A 17,156-nucleotide genomic window follows, 5' to 3' on the forward strand; every position below is an offset into this window, starting at 1 on the left:
CTGATGAAGATTGTCAAAGGTTAGTGCTTCATTTAGCTGTGTTTTGGGTTTTATTGACACATGTCCTTGCTTGGAAAATGGCTGTGTGATTATTTTTGTCTATGTACTCTCCTAACATAATCTAATGTTTTGCTTTCGCTGTAAAGCCTTTTTGAAATCAGACAATGTGGTTACATCAAGGAGAAGTGTATCTTTAAAATGGTGTAAAATAGTTGTATGTGTGAGAAAGTTGAATTGTGACATTTTGTTGTTTTTGAATTTGCCGCCCTGATATTTTACTGGCTGTGTCCCGCAGGTGGGACGTCAGAACAGCGTCCCACGTAGCCCATAGAAGTTAAGTGTTGCAACCCCTGGAGTTGGATCCCACTCTGTGTGTGGGTTTTTGTTACGATGGCACGTCAGTCAGGGAACAGAGGAGGGGTACATGTCCTACTAAAGCAAACATTTAAGCAAGTGGTCTATGTGCATTGCTACTCCCACCGTTTGAATTTAGTTCTGTGCATCATGACAAATGTGTCGGGACATGTCAGTACTTTTTTTGATACAGTAAACCAGCTGCAAACATTTATGAGTGGATCCCACAGACATGTGTGGTGGCTAATTTCCGCATTACCAAATGAGGAGTTACAAACACACACAGTCCGAGTTAAACTACATCTTTAATACTTAAGATACTTTTGCAAAAGTACTTGACCTTCAATAATGCACTCTCTCGAATGAACCAGGAAGGTGATTACTCAATGGCTACAGGGATCTTTTATAGCAACGATACACCCCCTTCAACGAACATTGACAAACCACAGATACTTAGTAACAGTTCACAAAGGTTAAGTTTTGTATGACAGATATCCATAAAACACATCAGACAGTAACTGCTATGTCAACAGGGTTCATTATATAGACCAGTATCTGGTCCCCTTAGAACTGTCCCTCCCTGGTACGGTATTGAACAAAAACACCATTTCATCCAATGGCATATATCAATTGTCAACTCTAGATACTCCCATCTCAAGCAAACCCCCTCTTGACCCTACTCCTGGACAGGCTCACTGGGGAGTGAGCCTCTAGGCCATATATTATCACAGGATAAGTGCGAGATCTAAGAGAGGACATACAAGGGTCCATTTACTGCCATAAACCTCCCCACAATAAAGAAAAGGAGGAAGTGACTTGCTCACAGACATTGTGGAGACAAGTCATTGGTTCCCCATTAATCACGCCATCCCTTCACATGGTTTAAGAATAAGTAAAGACACATTCACATATGAAGACAAATCTGACCTCTCCCCTCTCTGGGCCCCAAGTGTCTGAGCCCCAGCTAAGGTAGACGTGCAACTGAAAAGACACCAGAGTCCAATGGACACTTTCTAATGACAAGTACCTCAAATAAGCATATTATACTAATAAAACATCTTAATTATCTATGTTACCCAACTAATTCTGATTCGTCCACGACACATGCTCGATTCATAGAAGTACAGAAAGAGTTGCATCCCGATAGACCATGTATCGAGCTAGAAAGATCCACGGATGTACGTTGGAGTTCAAAATCAGGGTCTGTGAGTAAAGTGCTGTTACTGCTAGATGTCATTTTAGAGGTTCTTGCAGAGTTTTCAGAGGCTTGTGGACAAACTAAATTAGGAGCCGATGCCCTCTTACAACAAATCCAGAACAAGTAGTTTTTATTCCTGTTAGTCATGTTTAGTAAATTGTTTGACACTAGTGATTTTGCTACAAAGGGATTACAAAGCTCTACATTATCTGTGACGGACTGTATTGTTTTAAGTGAAATTCTCAATAGCAGCTTTTCTACGCTCAGAGAAAACTCAGGGGGAGACTTTGATAAAGTTCTCAAGCTAACTGAAGAGATGATGATTAAGCATGATATTAGTAATTGGGATGTGAGTGCATCACAGCAGTGAAAACTGCCTGTAAAATTGGCAGATAGTGTAGTCACAACTTCATTAGGGAAAACATCCAGAATCAAGAGTGACAGTGACCTAAGGCAACTTTGGAACAATATTCTAGACAGACAGATTACTGAGTTGAACTCAAGATTTCAAGACACATACGGGATCATGCAAGCGGCAGCCTCCTTTTCCAAAGAATCCCAAACCTACGGCCTTAAAGAGCAACTGAAGACCACATGCGATCATTATGAAATATCAATTGAGGATGCTGAATTCACTGTTTTTATTCAGCAGTTGAGTCACAAAATGAACATGGGAAAGAGTGACTTTTCCTCCATAATGAGTGTACTTAACAGCTGCCCTGATTATATTTTCCCTAATATAAACTCTCTGTTAAGATCATTGTCACACTTCCAATGACATCCTGCAGTGTGGAGAGACTTTTCTCAACAACAACTAGGATAAAAACATCAATGAACATCAATGACATCGTCTTCACACATCAATGACATCAATGACATCGTCTTCACACATCAATGACAAGCACCCGGCTGAACCACTTCAGTTTGCTGTCTTTTGAGCGTGAACTGACAGATACATTGGATTATGATGAAATCATCACCATATTCAACTTAAAGCCTAGCCATCTGCGCCTTGTGATGTAGGTGGTCACGCTTTATGATACGTCTACTAAAGGTAAGGTACCATTTTATAGTACTACTGCCCACTGTGGTATAAATTGTAACATCAAATATAGGCTTGTTTGCCCATCGAGATTAAAGTGCATCTGAAGATGAGTTTTATGTTGTTGGCAAGTTGGCAACTGGTAGTAAAGTACTGTCTTATTTTAATATGCTGGGATAGGTAATTATTTGTATATGTAACGAGGTTGCTCCAAGTACTATGCACTATACGTCGCAAAATAAAATAAGTAGAAAAAAAATGCCTATCCAAATTTTCTAGGCCCAAAAAGTCCCCCCCCCAAAAAAAGTCTGGTTACGCCCTTGGTACGCAGTTGAAAGTACGCAGAATTGAATAGGGCCTGATTTTTTAAAATATATATATTTTTTAATTACATTTTAATAAAAAATTAATCCATTGAGTAAATCTAACATCCCGATTCTTGAGCTGCAACACACAGACATGTACGGAGTTTGTGTCAACGGACATGGAAATTAATACATCATTATTCGACGTAGCTACCCTTTGTCTGCCCTCCTCCTGTTTGTTGTGATGCTGAGTTTGCCGACTGTCAGCTGTGCGTAAACACATGGACAAAACCCTTTTCGACTGTGTGTGTTGTGGAAAGGTAAACACTAATTGTTTCAAGCTAACATTAGCGAACATAAGATGGACATTCAGTGGGCTCTAAAGTGCCAGCAGTTCACTCACATTTGGTAGTGAAAGAAATTAAATGCAAATACAAAAAATAACTGGTCGCATTTGTGCGAGTCTACCACAGTGCCATCCGTTTTGTCACCAAAGCCCCATATACTACCCACCACTGCGACCTGTACGCTCTCATTGGCTGGCCCTCGCTTCATACTCGTCGCCAAACCCACTGGCTCCAGGTCATCTACAAGTCTCTGCTAGGTAAAGCCCCGCCTTATCTCAGCTCACTGGTCACCATAGCAGCACCCACCCGTAGCAAGCGCTCCAGCAGGTATATCTCACTGGTCACCCCCAAAGCCAATTCTTCCTTCGGCCGCCTCTCCTTCCAGTTCTCTGATGCCAATGACTGGAACGAACTGCAACAATCACTGAAGCTGGAGACTCCTATCTCCCTCTCTAACTTTAAGCATCAGCTGTCAGAGCAGCTTACAGATCATTGCACCTGTACATAGCCCATCTGTAAATAGCCCACCCAACTACCTCATCATGTTATTTTTTTGCTCCTTTGCACCCCAGTATCTCTACTTGCACATTCATCTTCTGCACATTCTACCATTCCAGTGTTTAATTGCTATATTGTAATTACTTCGCCACCATGGCCTATTTATTGCCTTACCTCTCTTATCCTACCTCATTTGCACATGCTGTATATAGATTTTTCTACTGTATTATTGATTGTATGTTTGTTTACTCCATGTGTAACTGTGTTGTATGTGTCAAACTGCTTTGCTTTATCTTGGCCAGGTCGCAGTTGCAAATGAGAACTTGTTCTCAACTAGCCTACCTGGTTAAATAAAGGTGAAATAAATAAAGAAAAAATAATATCCCCCCCTCCAAATGCGGGCCTGCTAGTTTAACGGCGCCGCTGCATAGGTTGCTTGTGTGGGCTCCTCACTATATCTAGACCGAGACTTCGGACAGTTTTTCTACCAGTGACCTGACTCAAAGCATGACAAACACAGACCCTCCCTTCTACAGTGTGCAAGCATAGAGTGGTTTGTACCGTTACACACCATGCAATATTTCCTGTAAGAGTACCCTTGGTTAGGTGGGTGCAGCAGTCTTACTGTTGTCTGAGTGTTCTGCGTTAGCGCACGATCAAGTAAGCTTATCAAGGTTTGCATGCAGTTTCCCTCAGTTTGATTAGAGGGTGTGACAAGTACTTCACTCTGGCTAGGAGACACTGGACAAGATGGCACTTCATCATCAAGTACAGGCATCTGGACATGTGTGGTCACCTGTCTCACAGCAGCAGGGCGCATTGACCTGGTCAGCATTTGAGCTATCATTTCAGACTGATACTCGTCTAGATGTTGTATCTCAGCTGCCATCCACCTATCAGCTGTTTTGAACTTTAAAACCGCAGAAAGAAGGATCTGGGCAGTGTTTCACAAACATCATCGTTACCTCTCGGCTGGAGTCCTCGATGCTCCGACCCTGCCTCCTCAAACACTCATCGGCCACATCTACTGCCTTGTTCAGACAGATCCGGTACTCCATGGCATTTTCTCCTAATACTGGCAAAGTGTTCGGCAAGAGGCATGGATGAGTATGTCAACTCACTAAAATGCTGTTTCAGTATATCTATTGTCACTTTAGGGTTCTCGTGAGGTGTCAGATGTATTGCTGCGGATTGTTATCTTTACGATGTCTCTAGCTCTCCCCATAAGCTTGGACATGATCTCCTGTGACTGTTCTATGACCGGCACACTCCTTTTTCTCAGGTAAACATCCATGAGCTCCTCCCATTCATGTACTGAGTACTTGTCAGACCCATCCCCTCTGAAACATGGGGGCTCTCTCACGTCAGACTGCATGACCAACTTCATACCAGATAAATTAAGGGAAGGTGTGTCAGTGAATGTCTGGCCTGCACTGGTGCTCTGAGCATGTGCGTCTCTATCCTCCTTCCTTCCTAATCTGAGCTGATATAGACTGTCCTAACTGATGAGCGAGTTGTGTGATAAGACATCCAAAGTCAGGATTGGCCACCTCTTAACTATCTGAGGGGGTATCACTAGGCATAATTATAGGAGCTGAGGGTGTGTCGTTAGGCACCCGAGTAGAGGAAAAATGGTGAATCTACAACATCTATAGTTCTAGCTGGGGTCTGAGGCAACTCCCTGAAAAACCTCCCTCTCCCAAGACCCAGTACAAGCTCATCACTGAAAACAGTCTCCTTTTCCAACAATATAAAAGTCATTCACTATACACAAATAAAATGAAATATATGTATCAACAATTTCAAACGAATCAGTTAATCTAAGAGATATACCCAACAAAACACAAAAAAAGTCCCTTGTGTGTGTAAGATATTTCACTTGCAACCTATTTATAGCATAGCAACTCCTGGCGACCAAGCTGGTGTTGATCAACAGCGATTCACAATGATCCATGTTGATCTGGGTCATGGCACCAATGTAACCGACTCTGTACCGGTACCTTTCTGCGTTGTGTTCTGGTAAGGTGTAGGTGGAAGATAAGGCTCTGGACACAATTCTGCAGGTTGTCTCTCTTTTAATGACTGCATGGAATGGGTACATATACAAGGCAAAAGTTAATGCTGCCGTCTGGACTCCGTTACAAGTATATTTGCCTGTCCTCATCACGCTGTGAGCAAACTCAGGAGTAAAAGCATAAACAAAAAAATACATTGTACAAAATGTTCATGTTCATATTTTCAAAAGACTCCCATTTCGTTTTATAAATGTTGTACACCAATAAACTAATCTACTAAATGCTCAATATTTCTTAGAGTGTACTATTGTACCATTATACCTGAGGCATACTAATGAAGAAGCAACACAATTTTTTAAATGAACGACAGCTAACTAGGCACATTAAACATGAAATACAAAATCGTCACATTTCACAACATACCTGCATGGAATGGGTACAAATACAAGGCAAAAGTTAATGCTGCCGTCTGGACTCCAATATAAGTATATTTGCCTGATAAAATACAAAAGACAGTGCAGAATACCTGTACGAAAATCATCAGAAAACTCATGTTGCCTGCACCTGAAAGAGACCCACTCACGCAACAAAGCTAACGATAGCTGGGTTAGCCTTGCAAAGTTGCACTCGAACATTATTCCCATTCACCTAAATATAAATTACTATAAACAGTAATGCAACACTAAATCAGTGACAATATAACTTTTTCTTGTCTTTTCTTGTGCATTTGCGAACATGTGCATGCAAAAGACCGGAGCATTCTTAACACATACCTCTCCTTATCACGCTCTGAGCAAACTGAGGAGTAAAATCATGGCTCCCGTTGATGACATCACAGCATTAACAGAAATTAGAAAATAAATACAATAAAATAATTCACTCTTGAAAGTAGTTTAATACATCTCAAAATAACTTTAAAATAATAAATTAAAATAAATTAAGTTTTTTGGGTGAAATACATAAAGTATATTTTACACCTGCTTCTGCAGGCTCTAACACATAACACGTTATGTAGTTTAATCTCCCAACTAACATATTTTGTTCATTTAAAATCCGGCAGTCGTGGACTTGGTTGTAAAAGTGTTCCAACAGGAGAAACACTGTAGACTCCTATACAAGACTCTAATAAGGAGTCTTATTTATGTCAATTGTTGGGCACATTGCAATTACTCAAATGCAAAACAGAAGATAGACTCTGTGTGTGTGTGTGTGTGTGTGTGTGTGTGTGTGTGTGTGTGTGTGTGTGTGTGTGTGTGTGTGTGTAATAATAATTATAATGAAACAACGAGGGGCCATGCATCAGAGCTTTCTCACCTTGCCAGGGTTGCCAGGAAGCTTTTGTGCATCCCAGCAACCAACGTGCCATCAGAGAGAGTGTTCAGTGCCAGCGGGCACATTGTCTCCCCTCACACGTCACTGCTTAAACCAGACAAAGTAAATATGCTGACATTTTTACATTTCAATCTCAAGTGAACAAAGATGCATACATACAGGATGTTAGGCCAGCAGCACCTAATTTCTTTATTTAGGAGAGAACAGACATACAATCAGTGCTGTTCATTTCATTTGTTCACATATTTTGTGTTGTTATTTTAATGTCAACACCTACACATTGGATTGGTTTACATATGGTTGTATTGTTCTTACATGCACATTGCTTTACTTGTGTTGCTTTTATATGCACATTTGATTTGCTTACTTAAGGTTGTGTTCATTAAAACCTGCACTAGGGAAACTTTTACCTCTCATGGCCACATGGTGCCATCTTTACATTTTACATTTTAGTCATTTAGCAGACGCTCTTATCCAGAGCGACTTACAGTAGTGAATGCATACATTTCATTTCATGCATTTTATATATGTATATATTTTTTTAATGTTTTAATGTTTATGCACAATTCAAAAAGTGCATAGTGCTGCTAATTTTATTTGTTGTTTGTTGGTTTTCAATATAAAACTTGGTGAAATGATTTCAGTATGTGTATCAGTACTTTTTTTAACATTTCCAGCACATTTTAACAATACCGCGATAAATCTGATAACCGTGATAATTTTGGTCACTATAATCATGATATGACATTTTCATACTGTTTCATCTCTACTTGTGACATGACCTTATCTCGTAATGACATAAAACAAATTTGAGTGGCAGCAATAAGCCACCGCACCATATAACTCTACTAACAAAATTAAAAAGAGCTCTACTAACTTCTAACAGACCTTCCCCCATCCCCAAATAAAAATATATAATTTTTGCTGTCACACTAATTGTTCTTCCTTTTATAACATTTCAAAATATACAGTGCCTTCCAAAAGTATTCATACCCCTTGACTTATTTCACATTTTGTTGTGTTACAACCTGAATTCTAAATTGATTGAATATTTTTTTTTCTACACAAAATACCCCATAATGACAAAGTGAAAACATGTTTACATTTTTTTTGCACATTTTATGAAAATGAAGTACAGAAATATCTCATTTGCATACGTAAATATTTGTAGAAGCACCTTTGGCAGCGATTAAAGCTGTGAGTCTTTCTGGGTAAGTCTCTTAAGAGCTTTCCACACCTGGATTGTGCAACATTTCTTCATTTTTTTTTCAAAAATTCTTCAAGCTCTGTCAAATTGGTTATTGATCATTGCCATAGATTTTCAAGCAGATTTAAGTGTAAACTGTAACTCTGCCACTCATGAATATTCAGTGTCTTCTTGGAAAGCAACTACGGTGTAGATTTGGCCTTGCATTTTAGGTTATTGTCATAGTGAGAATACTTTCTGAACGCACTGTATATTTTTTTTATGGAATGTTTCTGGCACTGTGTTCATAATAGGCTATACTGTTGTTCAGGCATCATTCAAACCAACAAATAATCTTTGTTTCATATACTTAGCTAGCTGTGGAAGGTCGGCAGCCAAAATGACTACACATATAATGAAATGTGTGAATACTTTCTGAAGGCACTGAATATTATTAAATGGAATGTTTCTGGCACCGTGTTCATAATAGGCTATGCTGTTCAGGCATCATTCAAACCAGCAAATAATTTTTGCGTCATATACTTAGCTAGCTATGGAAGGTTGGCAACCGAAATGACTATACATATAATGGAAATTCTATGACTTACTAAAACCACGGTGAATCACCTGTTACTGAATCACAATAATAGGTCAAAGTAGGCTTGCTTTGATTTATTTACATTCCTCCACCCTTCAACTTGTATTTGTCATTCAGCTTAGGTTTGAATGTTTGGTTACACTCAAACATTACTCGAACCAGTGGATGTCTTCAGTGCACATCACCTTAGAGAGGAGCCATCCAAAACACCCTCTTCTCTGTCCATGGCTTTCAGAAAACATCTCCACTGAAACTGAGAATATAATTAGACAGTCAATACTTTCTACAACAATTTACCAGAATATAATTCCTTAAGAAGTAGAGATAAACTTGTTGAAAGCAAATGCATGGTTCAAACCTGATGAGACCTCAGAAGATGACTCCCTCTGCATTTCCTTCAACCGAATTATCCTTTCTGACGGTGTGATATGAATTCCTCTGTGAGAGTGCTGTATTGACATACACACACATGGTTAAATCCTTCAGCTGTGAAAGACTGTCTACAAAACTGCATAAAATAAAGTGTATGACATTTTAAGTCAAATAAACATGAAGTCACTTCAGTGGAATTTATATTTGATAGTTTGGGGGGATTTCCAATCTGTTACTGCATAAGCACCTACTGTACCTTTTTTATTTTCACACTCAGGACTGTGTGCCTTCTTCTGCCAGTGTATGTTTGACCTGGCATCTGTGGTAGGCCCTTGGTTGCAAACACAGTGGAAAGGCAAGCCCTAGGTGACAAGCCCTTGGTTGCAGAAATGGTGGAATGGCCCTTTGGTACAGTGATGTTTGACTGACAAGTTGGCCAATCTTCATAATTTACTTTGCTGCTCACTACACATGGTTGTGTTTGACTCTCAGGTTGACGGTGGGAACCTGAGTCTACTTCAGGGGAGCTGCCATTGGTCTGATTTGAGATCAACAGCAGGGTCTCTTGCACAAGATGAGCAACAATGAAGTAGCTGAGAGCCTCGTCTTGGGCATCCAGGGCAGAGTTTAAATTGTAGCCCATGAGGTTAATCTGAAATTGCAGGCACTCCAGAACACGGCCGCAGATTAACTCAATGGCCTGTGGATGGCGGCAGACGTCACAGATAGTCTCATCAGCACATACTGTTACCCCTGGAGACTCAGACAGCTTATTTATAGCACTATGAAAAAGATCCTGAGCATAAAGGTAGGGCTTCTCTTCCATGGGCACGTTAGGACAAATCTCCTGCAGCAGTCTGGAAATGATCTCCCACACAGCCTTGCAGTTCACTATGCACTCACTGGCAGATTGAGCAGCAGCAAGCTCAGGTGTGAGTTGTCTGTTACTGTGGCTTGTAACAGGGCAGTCATCTTTGTGGCTGGTTTGGTCTGGGAGATATGTGGAGTCTGACTCCTGTTCTGAGAAGTGCTTGTACACTTGCTTTGCCACTACATCAGCCAGTGCTGTGACTACAAGCTTCCTTCTGAGCTTGAGAGCGTCTTGCAAAGCTGCAGCTGAGCCAGTTTCCTTTACCATCTTCTTATACACTAATCTGGCAGCTTTCTCCAGATCTGTAAGGGAGGGTTTGCACCATTTTTGCTGGTGCTTACCTACTGGAATCGTCAGCATGGCTGTGTTAGTGAAGAGCTCCACCATGACTGCATCCATGAGATCTCCGGTCATATCAGTGGAGCATCGACTCTGTGGCCCATTCCAGGTGCTGTCTGGTGACCGACAGTAAGATATGAAGTCTAGGATTCTGAGGACAAGATCTTCAGAGATGTCTGAGTCTGCACAGGACACCCAGGTAGAATTTGTGTCCGTTCTGGGGCCGGGTGAGATTGGACTATCAGTGTGATCGACACTAGTGTGATAGACAGCCCCAATCTTGCTGGTTACTTTGGACACCTCCAGAGAGATTGAGCTGGCAATCTCTTTCACCATGTGGCCCAAGGATACAGCCTTCCACAAGCTTTCTTGGGAACCAGTGCAGGAAAGCAATTCTTTGTGAACACTCTTGGCCACCTGATGTTTATAACTAGATGGGAGGACCAGAGACTCATCGGTATGTAAACCAAACAGGTCACTTGGGGTGTTCTTTAGCTCATCCACCACATTATCAATGAGGTCCAAAGCTGTTTCACTCAGGCCAGGAATCTGGGTGTCTGGTTGGGTACCTGTCTCATCATAATAGATTTCGCCTATTAAGCAGGTCACAATATCCTCAATTGTTTCAACTTGCTGAGCGTGTTGATTCTCAAGAAAATAAAATAGACTGATGTCATCTGGTGTCATCTGTTGGACCCTCACACTCTGCCGGGCTGACTTTGTCCTGGGTTGGTTCTCAAGTACATTAAACCATCCTGCCTTGTTGCTACACTCAGGTGTTTGTGGGGCAGTTGTTAAGGTTGGCTCCTTATTAGCTGGAGATTCCAGGGGCTTCAATGCACTTTTAATTCGCTCCTTGGCTCTCTGGGCCCATACGGGTGTCTCATAGTGTTTGGCCTGTGACTGGCTGGGTTTTCCCTCATTCTGGGTGGCTCTGATGTGAGGCTCCTGTTCAGTGTGCACAGCGGTCTTGACTGGTGACGTCTTCCTAATAGACCTTCTCATACTGCTGGCAGCCTTACTGTGCCAGGGAAGCTCAGGTTTCACGCATTTAGACCACATGATCCTTTTCACATCTGAAAAACACAGGGGTAAGTGAAACGTAATCTGTGGTGTTGAAGTCATACAACATGGTGACCAAATGGCCAGTCAGTCATTTTTGTCAATTGAGTATCTCTGTGACTGGCCAAAGAATGACCACCAAGCCAATAATCTTCTTTAACATGACTAGTGTACAGATCATGACAATGTTGCGGCTGCGATAGCTTCTATTTCTATTTTGTTTGAAAAATGCCTTCAGTGGATACATTTCTCTTACCCTCAGGAAAAAATGATCCAGTTATTGATAACCATCACTCTCTGTTATAATAATGCCACACTGACAAACCGTTTCTATGATGTAATAGTGATGTAACAGTCGCTATCTTTATGGTACCAGTACACGTGATGTAATAATGCATCAGTATTTATCCAAATCTCTTTGGTCACTTTCAAATAAACTACCAGTTTCATTTTTTAAGTATATTTTTGATTAACCAAATAGTTTATAGGAAATAACATTGTAGCCTTAATTTAATAAAAATGTAATTACTACTGATCAATGCCCACATGTTTTTTTGTGTGATCAATTACTGCTCAATGCTCACAACGTTTGATGTTTTTCAGTTAACTTCCATTCCATAAAAGCAGCCTATTTGAACACCTACATAACATGAATCATAAAAGCATAGACTACAAATTATTAACATGGAACAGGCGCTAATAGATATTTTATTCTCATACTTACATATCTAATTTATATTGAGGGAATTCATTCTGTACTTATTAGTAAATTAGTAAAAGGTTAATGTGAGTAAATACGCTCAAGACCGTGAACCCACTCTCCGAGGGATATGCAAAAAACAAATTTCCAATTCACACATGCGTATTAATACACACTTGTACATGTGTGAAATAGGAAAAATATCAGCACCCACCAACCCTCTGCATAAAGGATACATTTGCTCTACAAAAACTGAAGCTGTGGTAGGCCTATGTAATAATATAATTTGGTTGGTCAGAAAAGTGCCTCGCCAATAGAGAGGCGCTAGCTTTTTACCTTTTAAATAAGATGATAGTTGTGGACTTACCTGTGTTGCTTGTTGAGGCCTGGGGAGAGTTATCCCACAGCAAAGAAATCATCACAGACTTGGTCACAACATCACAGAGTGAAGGTGATGAATCATTGAGCTCTTTGTGTTCATCTACACCAGCATACAGGCACCTCCCCTGATGCCTGAAGTCCAGACTGATCAGCAGCTCAGCGTCACCACTCTAGGAAGGCTGCATTTCGCTCAAAGCACTCCCTACTCTGACTGACATGAGAGGATGTCCGGTAGCTTGCACTGATCCATCACCTTCACAAACTTCTCCACTGTGGACTTGAGTAAGTACATGGAGGATATTGGCAGCTTTGTATGTAGTTTCGCTGACAGGTATCTGTAGTACGACTGCAATCAGTGTCAAGGGCCAAGGCCCGTTTGTTCTCAGGGTCCACTGCATTGTTTGAGGTATTGTCTTGACTTCAGACAAAGGATGTCTTGCTTCCTGGTTACACTCCTTTGTGTGTCCATGTGCAATAGGGGACAACGCCTCTACTGTAACTCTCTGTACAATGATGTCTATGCTATTTACATAAGGCTGTATCACTAGGATATTTTACATACATTTAAGGCTATATCACCAGGTTTTAAAATCTTTGATATGAGATGCAGGCTGGAAGTTCCCTTTCCATCTTGAGGTTTGTGGATCGCTCACCATATGTCTCCTTCAGAAGAGATGTAGCTGACTTTGAGAGCGAGTCCCGGAACTTGGCCAGCTCTGTGCTAGTCACGCAGGGAATTAGAGAGCAGGTGAGCTGTTTTATTTATAAACTTTTATTTATTCAGGGTAGCCCAATTGAGACCAGGGTCTCATTCCCAATGGTGACGCGATGTTTACTAGGTATCTTTGCATTGTCTTTATGGAGGTGAGTCTCACTTGTGTGTTTGAATAAGGTCTAAGATATAGAGGAGGATACATGGTCAATAGCCTTGGGCCCATACTGACTAATGTCTGACCCTGGACCTTTGAGTGTCTGCAAGATTTCTTCAACAAAATCCTGAGCTTCACATGGAAAACCAAACTCTGTTTGTTCCCTTGAATTACTCAAACTCCTGACTGATTATCTTTTTTAGCTTTCCAACAATGTTTTGAAGTATTTCCTCTGACACCAATTCAATTTGAGACCCTGATAAGTCTGTCGGAAGAGATTCTGGGTTTTTGGAAGACAATGCTCAGACAAGGTTCTTGATCTCCATGTGACTTGAGCAAGCAGCTGTTTTACCACCAGAGGTCTCCACGAGCTTATTCAGAACCACAGATATGATGTCGGAAGCCAAAGAAGAGAGCACTCTCCAACTCCTTACAGCACACATGTAACGGCTGTCTTCTGTAGAAATGGACCAAGGCGCAGCAGGTATGTGAATACTCATCTTTAATAAAAATAAAGGAGTAGAGCATCCACTTAACAATTCAAACAATATATACGACAGGAACAGTTTTGCAGGCACACAACACGCAGTGCAAAAACAACTACCCACAAAACCAAGTGACAAACATACTCCTACATATATGACTCCCAATCAGGAACAACGATCCCCAGCTGTTCCTGATCAGGAGTCACAAGACCAACACAGAACAATCACACACACAAGACTGCCACGTCCTGACCCCAAAACTACAACAACAGCTCCATCTGCTGGTCAGGACGTGACAACACAGGGAAACTTTTGGGCTGCAGTGGTTGGATGGTAAGTTCAGCGATGGGGTGTCTTCACTGGACCTGCCAAATTTTGCCACAACCTTTTCGAGGACAGCCCTGACTGGCTTAATTGAGATCCTTTTCATCTTTAGTTTGAAGTTCTCTGATATTCCTTGACTCCTATTAGAAGCATCTGTCTCAGAGGAATCCCTCCTCACATGATCATCCAGCTTCTCCAATGCAGTTTCAACAATCTCTAGAACAAGGATGCCCTCCACCTGCTCTTTGCTGTCCACCCCGTTTGGATATCGCCCTGATCTATCTTGCCAGGAGGCATTTTGATCTTCTGGAATGTACTGTGAGCTACCTTGACTGTATGCTGGTGTATTTGGAAACCTGACAACACAAGATCGCTACCAATGTCTGTGTGGTGTCACTTCTATGATTTTCATAGGCTCATTCTTCAGTTCACTTACACCTTCGTCCTCAGTATTTTACTCAATGTTCTGCAAGATAACACTGATGATTTCATCAGCATAAGGTTCAATCTCACCGAGTGTCAGTTCTTCTTTCAACAGTAGGGTTGTAGGAGAGGTCATATTGGAGGAATGTCCTTCCCTGTAGCTCAGTTGGTAGAGCATGGTGTTTGCAACACCAGGGTTCTGGGTTCGATTCCCACGGGGGGCCAGCACAGAAAAAAAAATGTATGAAATCACTACTGTAAGTCGCTCTGGATAAGAGCGTCTGCTAAATGACTAAAATGTAAAAAAAAAATGTAATGTCTGCCCAGAAGTTTGCAATTAGAGCTGGGGTCCTTATGTTTTGTCTGTGGTAGGCCTGGCCACCTGACACACAACAAAGTGCCTCGTCTGAGGTCAAAGGAACAGGATGATTGGCTGGATGACCTGCTAGATGACTGGATGGAATACTCAAACTCAGCCATAGAAATTACCTCAATTCCCTCCTTGGCAATCATAGAGCTAACCTTCTCCAGCATGGTTTACCAGCTCATTGGACATCAAGTTTGTCCTGGACATGCTTATGGGACATACATGTTGGCTGGGGCTCGCCTCCCTATCAGAACTGTCAAGATCGCTTTCATATGTATTCTCTGTCTTTGTTTGTGCCCTATGTACATCAATTATGTTCTCAGCATTGTTGCCTTTAGGGCCAGGCTCCATAATAGCATTGACATCCCTGGGCTCTCTACTCACGTTATGTTTTGTTTTGTTTTTTGTCTCCTCTGACATATTAGTAACATCATAGGGCGGCAGGTAGCCTAGCGTTTAGAGCATTGGGTCAGTAACTGAAAGGTTGCTGGTTCGAATCCCAGCGCAAAAAAACTGATGTGCCCTTGGGCAAGGCATTTAACCCTAATTGCTTAGGATAAGCGTCTGCTAAATTACTCAATTGTAAATCCTTCACTGCCCTCCAGATGACCCCCCAAACGATGCTCTCAGACTTTTTTTCAGAAGACTGGATTTTGGTGACTCCATGGAAGAGCTAGTGGAAGATCTGTGTCCTACTGTTCTCATTTTATTTTATTTTTGTATTTTTATTTTATTTTATCTTTATTTATACAGGTTTTTCTCATTGAGATAACATCTCTTTTCCAAGTGAGACCTGGTCCAATAGCAGCAGAGGGAACAATGTTTCAGACAAAACAACTTACATACACTAACACAACATTAAACAAAACTATAAAAACACACATACAGTACAACAATTACATATTACCTTAAAAACACGAAACTCTTGACTAAAAACAGCTGTTCTAAAGACAATTACACTCTTCTGTGATATATACATCGATCAAGTGTTTAAACTCCACCAACGAAACTAGATCATCAAATTTTAAAATGTTCAGGAGAGAATTCCAGGACCATGGAGCTAAGTAACTAAAACTATTTCTACCATGACCTGTTCTAATTTTTGGTACTGTTCGAAGCAAATGAGAATGGGACTGTAATTGATATTTATTTACCGACCTGACTAAAAAAGAACAGAGATAAAATGGCATTTTACCCAATATGGCCTTATAAATCAGTGTATACCAGTGTTTAAGCCTACGCAAGGTCAATGACGACCAGCCAACAGCGCTGTAGAGATCACAATGATGTGTTAGACGTTTTTGATTTGTAATGAACCTGAGGGCTGCATGATACACTGAATCAAGTGCTCTCAGGGTAGTGTTTGGGGCCTGCATATATATAACAACACTAAAATCTAAAACCGCCAGTAATGTAAATCGTACCAGCTCCTTCCTGGCCTCAAAAGAAAAACGAGCCTTATGCCGGTAATAAAAACCTATTCTCAGCTTGAGCTTCCTTATCAAGTTCTCTACATGCACAGTGAAGCTCAGCTTGTCATCAACCCACACACCCAAATATTTGTACACTTTAACTTGCTCTATAGTATGTCCAGCCAATGTAGCAATGACATGATTAATAACATGCCTGGCATTTGAAAATACCATGCATTTTGTTTTACCTGAATTTAGAACCAGCTTTAAATCATACCGATTCTGTTGTATGATGTTAAATGCTCTTTGGGCATTTTCAAAAGCTAAAGATAAACTACTACCACTTGAATAAAGAACAGTATCATCTGCATAAAAATGAACATCCGCTGTTTCAATAAGATCCCCAATGTTGTTGATATACAAAATGAACAACAGTGGGCCCAAATAGAACCTTGCGGAACACCTGAGCACATCTCTATGGACTTACAACCATCTGCCATTACACATTGTGTACAATTTGATAGATAATTTATAAACCAATCTAGAGCATGACCAGTAATTCCACAACATTTTAACCTTTGCACTAAGACAGCATGGTCCATGGTGTCAAAAGCCTTCGACAAATCAATAAAGACACACAATGTAACTTCTTATCAAGAGCACAATGGATGTCATT

General features: G+C 40.9%; 1 protein-coding gene across 2 annotated transcripts; it reads right to left on the minus strand.

Annotated features, from left to right (window-relative positions):
* Positions 1-8,334: 8,334 nt before the first annotated feature.
* On the minus strand, positions 8,335-12,720 carry LOC106584694 (uncharacterized). Of its 2 annotated transcripts, none has more exons than XM_045705139.1 (4): positions 12,587-12,720; positions 9,504-11,533; positions 9,234-9,324; positions 8,335-9,128 (listed from the first exon to the last, which is right to left on the minus strand). In XM_045705139.1, exons 1-4 carry the CDS (start codon positions 12,636-12,638, stop codon positions 9,025-9,027), a joined length of 2,277 nt encoding a protein of 758 aa, XP_045561095.1. In that variant the 5' UTR covers positions 12,639-12,720; the 3' UTR covers positions 8,335-9,024. The 2 variants fall into 2 exon arrangements, with proteins under 2 accessions (XP_045561095.1, XP_014025683.1); XM_014170208.2 differs by lacking the exon at positions 12,587-12,720 and adding an exon at positions 11,776-11,836.
* Between the last annotated feature and the right edge of the window lie 4,436 nt (positions 12,721-17,156).

The sequence above is a fragment of the Salmo salar genome, chromosome ssa02 (assembly GCF_905237065.1).
Source record: "Salmo salar chromosome ssa02, Ssal_v3.1, whole genome shotgun sequence".
NCBI classification, from domain to species: Eukaryota; Metazoa; Chordata; class Actinopteri; order Salmoniformes; family Salmonidae; genus Salmo; species Salmo salar.

Excerpts from the sequence above, each read along its gene's own strand:
- LOC106584694 (XM_045705139.1), bottom strand. The coding sequence starts at position 12,638 with ATGATTTCTTTGCTGTGGGATAACTCTCCCCAGGCCTCAACAAGCAAC. Across the intron at positions 11,534-12,586 it reads GGCCTCAACAAGCAACACAG|ATGTGAAAAGGATCATGTGG; the intron begins GTAAGTCCACAA and ends TGTGTTTTTCAG. Across the intron at positions 9,325-9,503 it reads TGAGTGTGAAAATAAAAAAG|CACTCTCACAGAGGAATTCA; the intron begins GTACAGTAGGTG and ends ATGTCAATACAG.